At 44.9% G+C, this 17,331-nt stretch overlaps 1 protein-coding gene across 1 annotated transcript in view; it reads left to right on the forward strand.

The window, feature by feature from the left end:
* Nucleotides 1–17,331, forward strand: part of LOC135400782 (aryl hydrocarbon receptor-like) — a 291,269-nt gene that overhangs the window by 61,995 nt on the left and 211,943 nt on the right. Inside the window, exon 3 of the mRNA XM_064632695.1 lies at nucleotides 15,027–15,132. Within this exon, the coding sequence (XP_064488765.1) occupies nucleotides 15,027–15,132 (106 nt within the window). The remainder of the gene's footprint in view (nucleotides 1–15,026; nucleotides 15,133–17,331) is intronic.

Genomic DNA, 17,331 nt, shown 5'->3' on the forward strand with positions numbered 1-17,331 from the left:
CCTTTAGCATGTGTGGGTTACTGTACTCCTCGCGCAGCAGTTCCCCAATGAATATTTACGGCACACCCTAAGGATGGTGTGAGTAGAGGTTGCACATGGTTTCCAGCGATGTCGTATAGCCTACACTCTTAAAACGGAACTTCACTATACGTAACACGCAAACGGCAACCCATGCACAAAATGACACGCGGGACATTCTTGATAGGTGGAAAGCGGGGCGTACGCCGTTTTGTGACATTTAATATGTAAGTGCGCAAGTGTCACAAAAATGCGTACGCCTTCCATATTCAAGAAACTCGTAACCGCAGTAACTTTATGGGGCCATCTCCCGTACCTGACCTTAGTGCACCCCGCACTCGTTCCGGTGACATTGTAACTCCCCTCTCTTCTCGCTCTTCGTCGTCTCCGCTTCTTGTTACGGACGGACATACACGGCTCTCGACGTTGGGGGGCCCCTTAGAGCTATCGCTAACACCAGAGAGGTGGTGATGGTTATGCGGAGTGAAGGAGTAGCAGCGTAGCCATTGTGCACTCTCATGGGAGCTATAACATCTTGCTTCGACAGGAGGTGTCCCAGACTTCGTCAGCATCTGGACCGTTCTGATCGTGGTTGATCGTTTTAAGTGACAGCTTCAAGTCGTTTTGGAGCAGAAAAACGAAACCTGCACCTCGTTTTATTGGGATCACACAATGACAGCACAGGGCGCGAAGATACACATACACGATCGAAGCAACCAAATTTTGTCATGTCAAGAGCTGAGCAACAAGGGATCAGTACATGCTCATCGTGAATAGGAGATCCATGATGACACATGGAATGGCATTAGGACACACGCTTCATAGTATTGTCCAGGAAAACGCCCTCAATAGGTGTAGCTTACAATTTGATATCTTGAATTACCCTGATGGCGCGCAGGCATTATAGTTCACGCACATAACTACTAACCTATATACTTATATGTGACAAATACCAAGTCACATGAAAAATAATAACACAAGTTGAGAAGTTTCGTAGATTCCGTCCAAGAGGCTCCTGGTCAGCATCAGCATTCGCAGGGGGTATCTAGAGTTTGGCCTGGTCAACGACAAATGTCCGCGAGGAGTCACAGTATACAGTCTTCCCCCGTTGCACATGTGCGTTGGGCTTCATCGTGTCTTTGGAATTCGGCGAACCTTTTGGCATTCAGCTACAATGTATATCACGATGGCAAGGATGAATGATGATAGAAGCACGACCACGAAGGCTAAAATCTGGGCTCCTGTTAAGGTTCATGCTACAGGAACAGAAGCCTTCGGCCTATACGACATAAGGTCCCGAGGCAAATCATTCTACGAGTTCCGCGCAGTCGCCTTCAACAAGAATTCCATTTTTTGAACACAGTGAATAGTAATCTAAGTTTGCTAAAAATACTGCTAAGAACTGTGGTCTTCGGGTTTCAAAAGATGATTTTGATTTCATGGGTTTCATTATCGTTATCACAGAGCGACCTCAGGAAGCTCACCTTGGATGACCATTTCACCAAAGCATAATTTGTAGAGAATACATAGATAACTTTCCGCGCCTATGGGTATGTAGCGTAGCGGAAAGGCTAGGTTGAAATGTTCAGGATGGCATTAAACGCCAACAGTTCTTCTCTGGTAAATAGTTTCTACCCGGCTGTTGTGAAGCAATAAACGAACTGTCAGGCACTGGGAGACACTCTCTGAGGCAGTCTTCGAGACATATGTGGCCAAACCGTGTAGTGTTCAACCAGCCGCGCCATATACTGCTGTTAATTTCGGACGGAGTTCAGCTGAATCCAATAGCATCGATACGTATACGTCGAATACTGTAAAAGTCGTTGACTTCGCGTGGAACATATTTTCGCGTTTTGCGCGGAGGCCATTGATGACGCGGGAACTTAAATTCGGGAAAAACGCAGGCTGATGTTTCTCGGTTACGTCAGTGTATCTACTTCGCGGCTAGTTAAATTCGCGAATGTTTGGCGCTCGCGAAAAACGCGAAAATCGTTCCGCGCGAAACAAGAAAAAAAAAAAAAAAAAACACACACTATTTCGGGAACAGAATTGTGCACGTCATTTCGTGAGCCATCGTAGTCCCTTCCCAACGCGGCCTTATCAAATGTATAGGGGCCTTACGCGAGACTTTGAAACATGATCGGGAGATACTTTTCCGTTGACTGTCTGAAATTAGCCTCTCATGACGTAAGCTTGTTATGTGAAATACGGGAAGACTCACAGACAACGAAATAATGGAAGCTGAGGTGAAGAATCTCTTGCAACACGTTACCCGAACGAAGGTACGTACGGTATTAGATATCGCATATCCGGGTAGCGAGCAAGACGTCTGACAGCTAAATTTAAACTGAATCGCTCAACGGAAACACCACACATTATTACCCACAGCCTTTCAACTGTCCTTCGCAGCGTGGAAATCTAAGCCTAAAAACGTCCACCAGCCCTATTATCAGGCATTCATATCGAACAATTTGCCGACAGAGTTTGTCGTTACGAACATAAAAGGTACACCAGAACTGCACTCCGAACATCAGTGTGCGCCCTGTACACGCGTCGTTCCCAATCACGCCAACACCATCATCATCACCACGAAAAGAAAGAAAAAAAAGAACAAGGCAGCTGTCTCGTAATAGGAGCGGGACCGCATTCGGACGGTGTCTAACGAACCAAAGCGCATAATGGTTGCGGGAGGAAATCACGTCCATCCTTACGTAAGCGATTCGTCCGAATCCACCCCACACCCATAACGAGAGCGAAATGAAAACGAAAATGACGGGCGTGGGCCACACAGATCGTGCACGAAATCGGTTTCAATTACATAGCTGCCTACGCACGCTTTCATTCCACTAAATTATTCACAATATGTGCTTCATTCGATGATGCATATCGTAGGAGAAAACACAGGGGGCGACGACGTAGTCTACACGCTGCGGAGGCAAATACAGCGCGCATGAGGTCACGTACGCCGAAGTGCTCCTCAACGCAACAGGCTCAATGGTCATCGAAGTACTCTAAAAACATGAATAGCGCCAAAAGTTTTAGGCGCCACAATCCCGTCGCAAGAATGTTTTCTTTGATTTAGATATTTGATTCCGCGCCTTTAGATTCCGATATGACACAAGTACGCTCTGCGTGTCAACGTATAGCTCCGTTTCTGGGATTCAGTAGGACAACAACAAGTATGGCCGCGGACGGAATGCCACACTGCGTAGCTTGTCACACGCTGTTAACGAGAGTAATTACATGTTCGTTCGGCAGACTGTTACCTTGTACTTCGAGGTAGAAAAGGCGCTATTCAAGATACTTGCGTAAAAACGTTGTGGTTGGCAGGGCCTTTCGCTTTTTTTAAATAACTTAGCTCGTACGTCAAAGCCTGCTGGGGAACTCACTAATGCACTTTCCGCCGAGTGTCAGTAAAAGATGCCGTGTGACACCCACACGAATGACACGAAGTGCAAGTGTGACTGTGCAAGACACGAAGTGTGACACGAAGTGCAAGACTGAGTCGCTGAATGTGACACTAAATTAGTCCTTGTGTCTCGGGTATTAACTCTTATAACGAGTCGCATATACGACTATACATGTAAACAAACAGAACGCAAAGACTGCATTGGAGCACACATACATACACGACAAACATCAATGGAAAGGATACAGGCACAATAATGGCGGAAGCCTCTGGGGTTTCTAAATGTTTTGAAACTAACGCAATATACCATGTCTCATTACTCCGATACCCCACGTGGTCGGCTTGACGTAACGGTGCATCGCGTCGATGGCTTACGATTCCTTTAGTTTTCTGCGGAAAAATAAAAGTGTACAATACGAATATTTATTGCAAAAACAGCACAGACACGATGTGTTTTCCTAAGTATGCGTTTCTACTATAGCAGCAGGGCGAGCGCTCGCCGCTTACCGCCAGAATAGACGAGTTCAGAAAATCCCAGTGTTCTTCGCGCACGCATTGCATCCTGGATGCTTGCTGAGCGGGGGAACGAAGAATAATCCTTCACATTTCGCTTTAGCTGACTTTGACACGTCGTGAACAATGGACCGGTAGGGGAGAAATCGGAACAGTTTGGAGGCCACCCGTTTCTTTCGTATTAGTAAACCCCCACAGTGCAACGCGACGCTAAGCGCTCTGGGATTTTCTGAACTCGTCTACTCTTCCTTATAGGGACACTCTTTTGCACAATGGCGTTAGGCACGAATGTGCAGAATGAAAGATGGCGTTACCTTGACACAAATACAAAAGGAACAGGATGCATCCGTTGTGTCGTTCGTGATTTATAGGGGATAGGGAAAAAAAAAAAAAAAAAGAAACGCGATTGACGCTTTCACTCTTCCTCCCCTCAAGAAAACCGACAACACGAGATTCCTCGGATTGGTCGCCTCAACCGATCTCCCGCGATGATTGGACAAATCGTTTCTAGAGACCAATGAGTGCGCGCTCCGCATTGTCAGACTTCTTCAGAAGGAGTGGGAGAGGGGAAGCGTATAGTGCAGGATCTTCTGCTCATAAATCATGAACGACACAACGGATGCATCCTGTTTCTTTTGCGTTGATGTCAAGGGAACAGAATCTTATATTGCGCTCGATGAGAAATTGTTTCACTTCAGTCTTTTATAAGTGCGAACAGGGTAATAATTCGTGTCCATGCCCTGTACACTTACCTGATCGCCACGCTTCATTTTGGAGCCACCCTTCTTCGACGATGTTTTCTGTGAACGGCCCTGTCCCTTCTCCGGACTAAGAACCGTACACATGTGGTAGACCATATAATCGGGATTGAAAGACGTGTAGTCGAGGGTGTCGCTTTCCCAGCCTGGTTCACACACGCACCAATCCTCTGTTGGATCCGGACGGCCGTTGTGGCAGTTCACTTTCTGTCACGAAGAAAGCAAATGGGGGCTCACAACGTTGGTGTAAAAATTATGGTTGCCATTTCCAGGGGCCTTCCACTGTAACTCCAGATTATAATTTGAAAGGGCAAACGCAGGTCCGCTAATTGATGAGCCCCGTATATGTTTCGCCAGCTTTAGGTGTACCTATACTGTGTAGGTGGACTTACAATGGGGTACCCGTGGAGTGTACGAAGAACTGGCGCCGTTTCGCTGTCCTTCTCGAAAAAGTCCATGTCTTCATCCGATAAAGCCTCCTCGAGTCGTCTGCATGTATTACTAGTAGCGAGGTACACCTGCAGTGGTATTCCGGTGGCGATGGGTTACAAGTTAAGCTACCGGGTACCAGGAAAAGGTAAGACACTCGGTATAGAGCACTAAATACTCAACCTTGAAAAGCATTTGAGTGGAATACCAAACGCCTCTTTCTTGGCCCTGTCTCCACACAAAATAATGATAATGAGAGCAAGTGTTAAATAGTAACTTCATAAACGAGTACAAGTTGCTTTCAAAAAGTTAGATATTCAATACACATTTTGAAAGTACTTGTTTCATAAACGAGTACAAGTTGCTTTCAAAAAGTTAGATATTCAATACACATTTTGAAAGTACTTGTTTTATAGAAAAGTTACTCCCAAATGCATTTAAAATAGAGTAACTTGTGTAGGGTAAGACGCACAGAACATACTATACAATAATACCCTCCACAATGACTTAAGTACAAAAAAGAAGAAAAAAATGAAGAGTTGGACAACAGTAATATGGTCTGTGCAAAGGCTGACGAAAGGAACCGAGGTGCCGTGACATGAGAAAACATCCGTTTGAACACCAGGCTCCCGTCAATACAGTCGAACACAACGCCGCTGCTGACATATTTAAAGACAACACTCACAATGTCATCGTCAATCGTGTTCCAACAGTCAACTGTGGGCTCGCATCTCTGAGTTGTCTTGTTGAAGAAATTTCTGACTCCGTTGTACTTGACGTCGCACAGAACTGGCTTGCAGGACCTTTCTGGGTCTAAATCTGGGCTCTTGCATGTTTTCAACTCCGTGGGGTTTGAGTATCCTGCGAGAGGAAGATACCGCTTTGTCCACTGATTCTCTACCAGTACTGCGGCACTCACTACAGGTTCTCACTTCATATGGTACTTCTTTAAAATTTCCTGGCAAAGGAGGCGGGTAAGATGGCTCGTGTTGACCATAAGTTAAATATTACGCTGTGAAAGCTCAACTTCACTGCACTACAAGGGCCACTCACAGCGCCGAATGTCACCGTTATGGCTTTTAATTTGAAGGTATAGCGGACCTACGCTTTGCTCTGCCGCTTCGCGTGTTTCTAAGCGTGTTATTTCCTTAAAGGGGTTGTGAAGCGATTCTCCCGCTTTTGGAGGAATCCTGTTGATGATGCGGGGATTTGTCTCCCCCAAAGTCCTATGGAGATGAAATTCCGCTTTCGGAAGTTATTATGCACATCCCGAAAATCTGGCGCTATAAGAGGTGCCTTCGCTTTCTCTCTCAGACCCCTGGAATAATCCTTTAGAAAGCGACGCGCGCACCTCGTCGTGGGAGGGTGCGAGGCGTATTCCCATGGCAACTGTCTGCTCCTCCACAGGAAAATCTTCCGTTTGGCGCCGCGCTCCATCTATTGAGCTATGTTAATATTATTACAAAAGCAGCGTGCTCTGGAGACAACCATGGCTTTGCGGATTGAATATATGGACTACAATATTTAAAACAAATAGTGCGTTGACACGTGCGGTTCGAGGCAACCACTTTTGGAATGTAGAGTAATATTGGCGCACTGTTGCCTCCTTGTGCAGATCGATATGTAGTACCAATGATCCGACAAATATAACTTACGTTAAATGACAACATGACACCCAACAATTACATTGTACTGCTGCCACGACCGGCGTTACCTTATGTTACGGCTACAAGGGTCGCCACAAAGAACGTCTATGGAACGTCTAACGCATTGCGGATTACCTTTAATATAATGCGGCACGTTGACTCCAGTCCTCGGAACGGTGGTGTTGAAATATATGGTGTGCACTATCTTTGTTCCATCGGGCACAGCTATTTCCACTTCGCAGTAACCGACGCGGTCAATCAGATACTGTCAAATGTATGAGAAAAGTTATGCAGGCAACGCGCGACAATTCGTTTTGTGTTTTTTTCTCTCTCTCTCTCTCTCTCTCTTTTCTGGCTCTATTGTTCCACCCACAAACGCGTTTGGGAGTAGCCAGTCCTGACTGGGTCGGGACTAACCTCCCCATATTTTTCTTTCATACCCAATCCAATCCAATCCGTAGATTGTACGTCACATTGAACACATGAATATCACAGCGTTCAAGGACAACCTTTGCGCAGAATGAGTAGAGAGGCCAGCGTAGCGAAGTGCACTCGGTCGGCAATCGAGAGTTGCGTGGTTCGTTTTCCGCCGCAGTCTGGTCTTTTCGACAACTGACATATTTCGAATGACACAGTTATACACTGTTAAAACAGAACTTCACCACATAGCACGCTCCTAGCCAGCCATCATTCCGAATGAGATCATTCTGTGTCCTTATTTGCTGAAAATGGGAGTAGATTTTATAGAGTTTGTAAACAAGAACATAGAATGAGAGCATTTATCCTGAACAGAGAGTGTATACAGCATTTATCTGGCTTCAGTGTGGTTCCTTTTAATAACCGGTGACAGAAACAGATACAAACTGGATAGCAAATTTGAAAAGAAGCTGGAAACGATATTTTACAGAAACTAGAAACAATATTATGTAGGAATTGGAGAGCATATTGTATAGAAGCTGTATACAGAAACCATTCACGCTTGTACCCACTCTGTATATGGTACCCCAAATGTGGTGTGCCAGATCCAGACTTGTGCCCGTTACTCGAAAAAAGTAATTGATTACCGTTACCATTACTTGTACGGAAAAAGGAATTGATTACCGTTACCAATTACTCGACTCCAAATGTAATTGAGTAATGAGTAGAAAAGTATCGCGTTACTCCAGTCGTTACTCTGCATTCACGCAAATTGTACCCATCTTTGTGTGCCCCAGAAAAGAAAAAAAAAAAGGCCCAAAAGCAATACAGATGAGATTACAAAAAACAAAAACAAAAAACGCATAGGACAAGTAGATCTGTACGTCTACTGTATTCATCGCACGGGAAGACGTTGACCCGATTGTGGAAGAACATTGCGTGGAACTTCCCCATGACTCACTAAACTTCCAAAGCTTCAGGTACCACTAGAGTCACTAAATAAGCTCCACTAGAGTCACTTATTTAGTGACTCTAGGTACCACCACACAGGTGTAGAAAGGGATTAGGGAGAGAGCCCCTGAAATTCCAGAACTTTATTACAATGACCACCGCTTGCTATAATACAACGGCCCAACAAAGGCTGGCTGACAGCACGAGGGGATTGACCTGGGGCAGAACACCTGAAGGATAAGTTAATCTCTGCCGGAAAATTAATCAATTACTGTGTAATCGATTACTCCGAAAAGTAATTGATTACTCGAAAAATTACTTTGACAGTAAAGTAACTGATTACTCAAAAATTACTCAAAAATGTAATTGATTACAAGTAACGCAATTACTAGTAACGCGTTACGCACAAGTCTGGCCAGATCCCAATGCATGCAGCAACGAGAACGCTGTCATGCATTTGAAAATATAACTTTATTGTTTCAAAAAATAACTAGTGGTCCACGGTCACATCCCATTTCGCCTATTCCCATTTTGCCTAACCCGGATTATCGGATTAAAGAGGCGGGAGGGGTAACAGCCGTTAGGCGAAATGGGACTGCCGTGCAATCTCATTAGGCAAAACGGGACTGTCGGCAAGTGGGCGTTACTTACACGCTCCGACCCGATGATGACGTGTGCAAGAAATGAATGTGCTCGTCGGACAACTACCTTACGTCGTCCGAAACAAAGACCCTTTACATTTGCAAATATAAGGTGTAAATATAATGTACAAATATAACAAAAACATTTTACAAACATTTTACATAGTGACTCCTGATGGACAGCATGACGAATGAAACAAGGCTTCGAGCCATGTTCAGTGTCACCTGAGCGATGTTAAATATGGAAACTGGTGTCACTATAGTCGTGTTAAATTTAACTCTTTTTTTTTCTTTCATGTTAGCGCCGCGAAGCTATGAGCGACGGCGAGGTGGCTATGAGCGAGATGTGGCTATGTGGAGATGAGAGGTGGCTATGAGCGACGTACAGATGAGAACAGATGGAGAGAGGACAGCAGGAAGGAGTGGGGGGACAGGGGGTTAATATGCGTCTTGGGCAGACTTCACGGGGAACTGTGCCGGTATTCGTCTCGAAAGTCTTCGGAAAACCCAGGGAAAACCTATGGCAGCACAACCGGTGGTAGGATTCGAACCCACCGCCTCCCAGTTAGCGCGACACCACCGAGCGAGACGCCTTAACCCACGTTCAACCTAACTACCGTATTTTCCGATGTATAACGCGCGCGTTATTCGGTAAAAAGGTGCTCTGATGAGGGCCTGCGCATTATCTAACGGTGGGAGTTATACACGGAAATATTTTCCGACAGGAATTCCTTTTCTGGTCGGTGTCGTACAAATTCTAGTCTCCTCCAGGGTGTGCTGTGAATTTCTCCCAGATCACTTAGGGTCAGTTGAAAAAGCCGGCGTAGGGCGTTGGAATTAATAAAAAGTTGTGATGCTACTTAAGAATGTCATTGAGCAGTCAATAATTCAGAATGGCGAACGGGACATGATGTCGTACCTCGATGCCGTGGGACATCTAATGCATATTGAGTAGAGCTGCAAATTTGGAAGAATTTTGCAGTGCAGAAAACAAAGCTGCCCTTATAATTAAAAAAATGTAAATAAAAACTATGTTTTCACTCTTGCACAGTCTATATTTGTGAACCAACAGATGAGGGAAGAAACCCTAGTGTAATATGAATTATCAATACAGACCTCATGCTTCAGTGAAACCAACAAGGTTGCATGTAAAGTTATATGAAGATTCGAAATTGACTTTTGCAGCATGCCAGAGGACCGCCTTCTTTCTTACGTAACACGGATTAGTAGGCGAAGTGGGACTGTCTGCAGCATACATTAGGCCAAATGGGACCCCCTGCAGTTCGAGGTCGGTGAACCTGCTAAGGGATGGCGAGATAATCTGCTAAGAAGCATTAGGCAAAATGGGAATAGGCGAAATGGGAAGACACGTGGTCCACAAATTATATGTAAAGCCCCACTCCACTCCACTAAAGTCCACTCCAAATCATACACACACACACAAAAAAAAAAAGATATGAATAAACAAACAGAAATGAGAGGGAAATACTTGCACAAACTTGTGACGTGTTTGCAGAGGAACATATACTATAGTACAACACGCAACGAAATTGCTTGGCCATATGGGGAGCCGTGCGCTTGAGATGCGACCAGAGGTGTGAGGACGGCACGCATAGATTGTTATTTCGGGAGCAAATAACAGCCACCAAAAATATTTCATCCGACCCGTTCACATATTATTGCATTGAAGACTGTGTTTCTTATTTAAATTACTCTGGAACTAAACCAACACAATCTCTACAACAAAATAATGTGGTGCTGCACGTTGCGCGTGTGTGGAGCCCCGTATTCTATTAGCTGCCACGGTCTATGCCTTACACATGGTTCAAACGTGGTAAATACAGTTGAAATAGGTACAAAACTGCTACTTCAGAAGTGGTTTACCCACACACATACCTTTTCCTTTGACAGTGTAGAATCAGCAGTGTGTCAAGGGCAAAATTAAAAAGCAAACAATAAATATTCACGTTGCCTAAAGTGATAAGTCACATTATTGCTATTGACATTAATATCCATGTTCACACATTCACAAATAATATGCATTACGTGTTATTCAAATCAGTAGGAAAAAAAACTAGTACTACATGTCGATAAATAGGAACTTCCGCGTCTAGTATAAGCTCTTTACAGAGTGTATAGAAAGTCTATACATTCTATTTCCTGAATTCTGTATAGAAAGTGTATAGGGTTTACCAGAAGAAACCCTATACGGATTCTGTCTATTTCCCATGCACAAAGTTGACACAAAGTGTATAGGGTTTACCAGAAGAAGCCCTATACGGATTCTGTCTATTTCCCATGCACAAAGTTGACACAAAGTGTATAGGGTTTACCAGAAGAAACCCTATACGGATTCTGTCTATTTCCCACGCACAAAGTTGACACAAAGTGTATAGGGTTTACCAGAAGAAACCCTATACAGATTCTGTCTATTTCCCATGCACAAAGTTGACACAAAGTGTATAGGGTTTGCCAGAAAAAACCTATACAGATTCTGTCTATGTCTCATGCACAAAGTTGACACTGACACGATAGATAATCTAATAGTTCCTGTGTATAAACTAAAAAATCAATTTCATCAGTGTATATACGCTCATCTTTCTTTATTCGCACTGCTCGGTGCCTACTCAGTATTAACGCGCTGTACAATGGGTGAAAACTGCATATTTGTTACAATGACGACATTACTGCACATTTGAGGACATTATGTTTGCGTTGCCTGAAGACATAGGTCACAATACTGCTATTACCATGCTATACATGCACTCATCATATCTATTAGTTGTTTTTCAAATGTACAGCTAAAAACAAGTACCACATGTCCGTAAGTAGGAACTTCCGCGCCAAGTATAAGCTCCATACAGACTGTGTAGAAAGTCTATACATTCTACTTCCCGAATCCTGTATAGAAACTGTGTGAAGTTTACCAGTTAAAGACCCTATACAGCTTCTATCGATTTCCTATGCACAAGATTGACACTAGATATGATAGATTATCTATAGGTCCTGTATAGAAACTAGAAAATCATTTTCATAAGGGAGGCGCCTATCTGGGACACATTATGCATGTCCCAGATAGGCTCCTCCCCCTGTTTTGGACGAATCATGACACAGAATGGTATTATTCGGAACGGTGGTTGGCCAGGAGCCTGCTATGTGGTGAAGCTATGGTGAAGTCTATTTTAACAATGTGTAACTGCCCGCACTCTTAAAAATGAACTTCACCTCATAGCACGCTCCTAGTCAACCATTATCTCGAATGATATCGTTATCTGCCCTGATTTGTTGAAAACGGGGGGCGTACGCCATTTCTGTGACACTTATGATGTTCATAATTGTCACAGAAAAGGCGTACGCCCCGTGTTTTCAACAAATCAGGGCAGATAACGATATCATTCGAGATAATGGTTGGCTAGGAGCGTGCTATGCGGTGAAGTTCATTTTTAAGAGTGAATTTGTGGAAAATGCGGGGAGTCTCCCTCTTTGTGACAATTAAAATAACCGAAGAACTGTCACATAAAGGTGTGCACTCTTAAAAATGAGGGGGGAGAGGGTAATGGCAGGATAGGCTCGCCGTTGTTGGCCACACAGAAGTGGGCGGTGTCACAACTATAGCAAAAAACAAAAAAAAAAGGAAAGAAAAGAAAAACTTCACCGCATAGCACGCACCTAGCCAACCATCATCTCGAACGATATCGTTATCTGCCCTGATTAATTGAAAACGGGAGGCGTACGCCTTTTTTTGTGGCACTATGCTGTTCATAATTGTCACAAAAAGGCGTACGCCTGCCGTTTTCAACGAATCAGGGCAGATAACGATATCATTCGAGATGATTGTCGGCTAGGAGCGTGCTATGCGGTGAAGTTCTTTTCTAAGAGTGTACGGCTGCCGTTCTTAACAAATCACGGAAGAGAACCGATGTCATTTGAAATAGTTGATTGGTCAGGACCTCGTTATGTGCGCTTGTTAAGTCTGTATATAGTACGGGGGGTTCCTCACTTTACACATTCGATCAAATCAATAAGAAAGAAGAGGGAAGCAACACAGCGCATGATCCATACATTTGTACATTCCACCATATTCTCATTCAACCCTGGGGGATCCCCCTTTGCTTCGCGGGACCCTTCCAGTAGCTTTGGCAATGCATTGGGCACGTGCTCGCTGCGCGTGCAGGAAGCGCTGCCAAAGCTACTGAAAAGGGTCCCTGGAAGCACAGGGATCCCTCAGGGCTGATTGAGAACACGGCGGGTCACGTAAGGCTCGTTGCACGACAAGGTGGATGGAGCCATACAAGCGCGTTGAGCAATAGAAATCTCGCCGAAAGCCAGAAGCCTATCGCTTATCGAACTGTTTGTCCACAACAAGCTATCGGGGCCGTTCTTAAAAGCACTACACATTTCCCACCGCACAGTTTGCTTTGCCGCCTATATACCACACCGAACTAAATGCGCACGGCAAACAAACAAAGCCCAGCCGGAAACCATAGCTCCTGCGTGATTTATTATTGTCAGTCAGTACACTAACATACAACAGCAGGCCCGCCTAAGTCGGAGGACTTAATGGCATAATAACTGGTTGCCGTAGCATTGCACTAATTTCAAAACAAGAACAGAGAGATTCCTCCAAACTCTCGAGGCGGGTGGTCGGTAGAGCAGTCCATAAATCGTCATCTTTATACCAATTAAGGTAACAGACATTGAATGCGCAGAAATTACTCTCAACAGGTTCGGCAGTTTGAACATGAAATGCTTCAAGGCCCAAGGGTGGCCTAAGCGCGGCACCCACAGCATGATGGGCCTTCGGCAACTTCCTGGGTGTGGGCCAACGGGTCAAAGCGTTTAAAAGTTGTAGAATTGGTTGGGAATCGCGGAGGCGGGAGAAATGGGCGGTATTAACCGTTGGCAGATGTGTCTTTGACTCTGGCTACTTTGGTGATGCGAAAACGGACAACGGTGTGTACTTCCAGCTCACTGTGTAATTTAAAAAGGTAGAAATTCAGCAAGGAAATGTTAATGGAAGACCTTCAGTATACGAGAGCCGCCGATATTACGAAGGGAGACGGTCCTTCTGCGTGTATTATACTGTGCAATGCTTTTACGCTCGCCCGTACACTCTTAAAAATGAACTTCACCGCATAGCACGCTCGTAGCCAACCATCATCTCGAATGATATAGTTATCTGCTCTGATTTGTTGAAAACGGGAGGCGTACGCCTTTTTTTGTGACACTTATGCTGTTCATAATTTCACAAAAAAGGGGCGTACGCCTCCCGTTTTCAACAAATCAGGGCAGATAACGGTATCATTCGGGATGATGGTCGGCTAGGAGCGTGCTATGCGGTGAAGTTCTGTTTTTAGAGCGATAGTGAAAGAATCATTTCGACGGCGTGACAACATCGTTCTCTATGCGGGTTTACTGTCTCCTTGATTGCGGGAAAACACGGGGCGCACGCCGTTTTGTGACAATTCAGACGACTGCGTAAGCGTTACAAAAAGGCGTACGCTCCATGTTTTCCCGCAATCAAGAGTGACAGCGGTGTCATTCGGTGCAATGGTTAGCTACAGCGTGTCAAAAAGTTCTGTGTCAAGAATGCGCGCTCTTCCGTCCGTTCGCACGTCTGCAGTTATAATGTTCACAGGCATTACATTGCTTACATTAAATTGCGTTACACTGCTGCACGTTATTTTCAAACTTACCAAATTTGGATAGAAGACAGTCAAGTTCCGGTTGTCTCCCGGATAGATGTCTCCCATGTCACCTCCCACTAACAGCATTGACTAGACAATGGAGAACCGAAAGCGTATAAGATGTCGAAAACAAGAACTCACAACGTTTCCCCTCGTTCATGTAAACGTCTGAAAAAATGTTATCGAGGCTAAGTTTCGCAGCTCAGTCAACTGACTTTGTCACAGACGAAGTGCCATCCGGGGCCAATGCGGATCCAGCACACAAGCTTATTCCGGAATTAAGTTCGGGGAGAGCCATTGCATAATTTCTAACAAGGGATTGATTATGCAAATAAATGACTGCCAACGTTGCACTCTAAAAAAGGAAAAGGGAATATTTGGGTAATAATTTCAACTTCCTGGTCCCCAGATTGCAATTTCTTCCCATTTCAATTTTCAATCCAGAAATATGTTACAATGCAATTACTTCCCTAGTGACATAGTCCATTTATTTCACGGTTGTGGTAATGCATCCGATCCTCAAACTGACCCATTTCCCCCCCCCCTTCTTTTTACAGTGTACTGTAAAGGGAAAGAGAGCAAAGTTGAGACGTACATCGCAGTCAGCGTCCGTGGCGGTGACCTCCAGACAACAGGTACGTCCGACCACGGACAAGGACAGAGGTTCGTGGCCGAGGCTGCTTACTGTTACATCTAAAAGCAAGCATACTGATGTTAATCAGCGTGGCGCCCCTTCGATGTTCCGTGTAACAGTTTCATCTCGTCACTTGGTGACTGACTGTGAAATGGGCGCCAGGGATGAAATTTGGCTCCGTCTTCGCGGCACCGATACATAGAGCTTCAGTATACGAAAGATACAGTAGTTCCAAATACTAATAAGTACAACCTTATTAGTAATATAACCTTATTGGTATACCCTAATACTGACGTGCAGCGTTAGCCGTTAAGAACTATACGGCCTGCATGTCACCGTACATGCCTGTGAATGCAAAACGGTACCACAACTTACATAACACCAAAGCGACGTCTCCTTTATGAAGGTCCATGATACCATGACCCTGGAATAAATCCCGTATGCCGGTGTTACGTCATTGGGGAGCTTGAGGATAGGGTACCCAAGCGTTTTGGGGTTCCAAAGAGATAAAGCCTTCACTGCACATTGCTCAAAACGCTGTTTCCGTTCTGGGTGTGCGCAGTGAGGACCTCTTATTTGTTTGGAGCCCCAAATCCCTACTGTACGGACCCTATTCTAAAACTATCTTGTCGTCTTTGATCATGTCAACGTATGTATTGGGCAAAGCTACTGGGCACATCGTGCGCTCTTGTGCATACCTTTATTACTAGAGGAATTGGAGTGTGCTCTGCTTTGAAGCTCGTCGCTGGCGGTAGGAGAGTCACCATGACCAGGACAAAGAATATGGCTAGGGTGATTAAAGGCGAGCAGATCAGTAACTGGTCCGCGGTTACATTACACAGAAAATATAGTACAGCATAAATCTACCATGTTGCTGTAATTGTTAGCGATTGTCGATAATGAGCTCGATCCAGAAGTATCGCGGTACCTTGCGATACTTCGTTGTCCGTCATGGCGGTTGATCCTGTTATTCAGCCATGAAGAGCTGTGTTTATTTCACAAGGTAAACGGTAATACGCGACAAGGAAAGGACCAGCTTGTACAAGCGGCATAGCTGGCACATTTACTCGTGACATGCCAGGTGAGCTGTATTGCTGCACTGAGCTAGTAGGGGTTTCTCGACGTACAGCTTGCGACATACTTGTCTGGAAGCGGCAGCTTGCGGTTTCTCCGGCCTGGAGTCCCCAGGCGTTGAAAGATTGTTTGTTTCAACCACGAGCTACTAGATTATAAGGACCATGTCATAATCGGCAACCCCTATGAGGAGCCGTCCGCACGATCCGCTAGGGTCGCTACTCATCGGCCCGCGATAATTACAACATGAGTGGACATTGGAAATTTGAATTTTGAACACGCAGAAGCGGACGTATAACTACCGTAGCAGACGACAGCTACAGGTCCTACGAAAACGTGTAGAATGATGATAATCAACTTTAGAAAGAAGCATCTCTCCTGGGACATCCACGGTTTGTACAAAAATACTAAGGTAAGCTGAAGTACAAAGTATAGCAGATATTGAGGAAGCAATAATCGGGCCGATGAGTAGCGCCACCGCTAGCTTCCAAATGCGGCGCTCTGAAGGGGTGTCAATGACATGGTCGTTATAATCCAGTAGGTCGTGGTTTCAACTAATAAACACGTACTGGGTATAGCATGCCGTACGTGGCTATATTAGTAGGAAGAAACATTCTTGCAACAACAGGGTTTCAGACAGGATAAACCGCAAGCTGTCGATTCCAGACAAGTATGTCGCAAGCTGTACCTGTGGCCCCATGCGGATATTTCGACCATGGGATCACCGCGCATCATGTACTAAAAACTTCATCTGAAAAGAAGCTTAGAAGACTAGAAAGACAATTTGTAGCCACATATATGCACGCACTGCAGAGCATACACGTTATATCCAGAATGTGAACGTGTCTATATACGATCTGAGGATAGAACACAATAGAGAGTTTTAGCAAACCGTCGATAACGTGATTTGCGTCGAACCGTATCGACCGGAACCAATCAGTGAAAGATTCTGACTCACGATAACCTAACCAACCGTTTGCTAAAACTGCCTGCTAGGCAGTCGTATACCGCCGTTCACTGCTTTGGTGGCTATACCACCGGTAAACAAGATGTAGATATAAATATCCGCGTTGGTGTCGTCCTCAGTCGGTACAGCGCGCGTCTAGTAAACCATACGTAACCGCCTCACCAGGTGCAGGAATGAATTGGTCGCC

Source organism: Ornithodoros turicata, chromosome 7 (assembly GCF_037126465.1).
Source record: "Ornithodoros turicata isolate Travis chromosome 7, ASM3712646v1, whole genome shotgun sequence".
NCBI classification, from domain to species: domain Eukaryota; kingdom Metazoa; phylum Arthropoda; class Arachnida; order Ixodida; family Argasidae; genus Ornithodoros; species Ornithodoros turicata.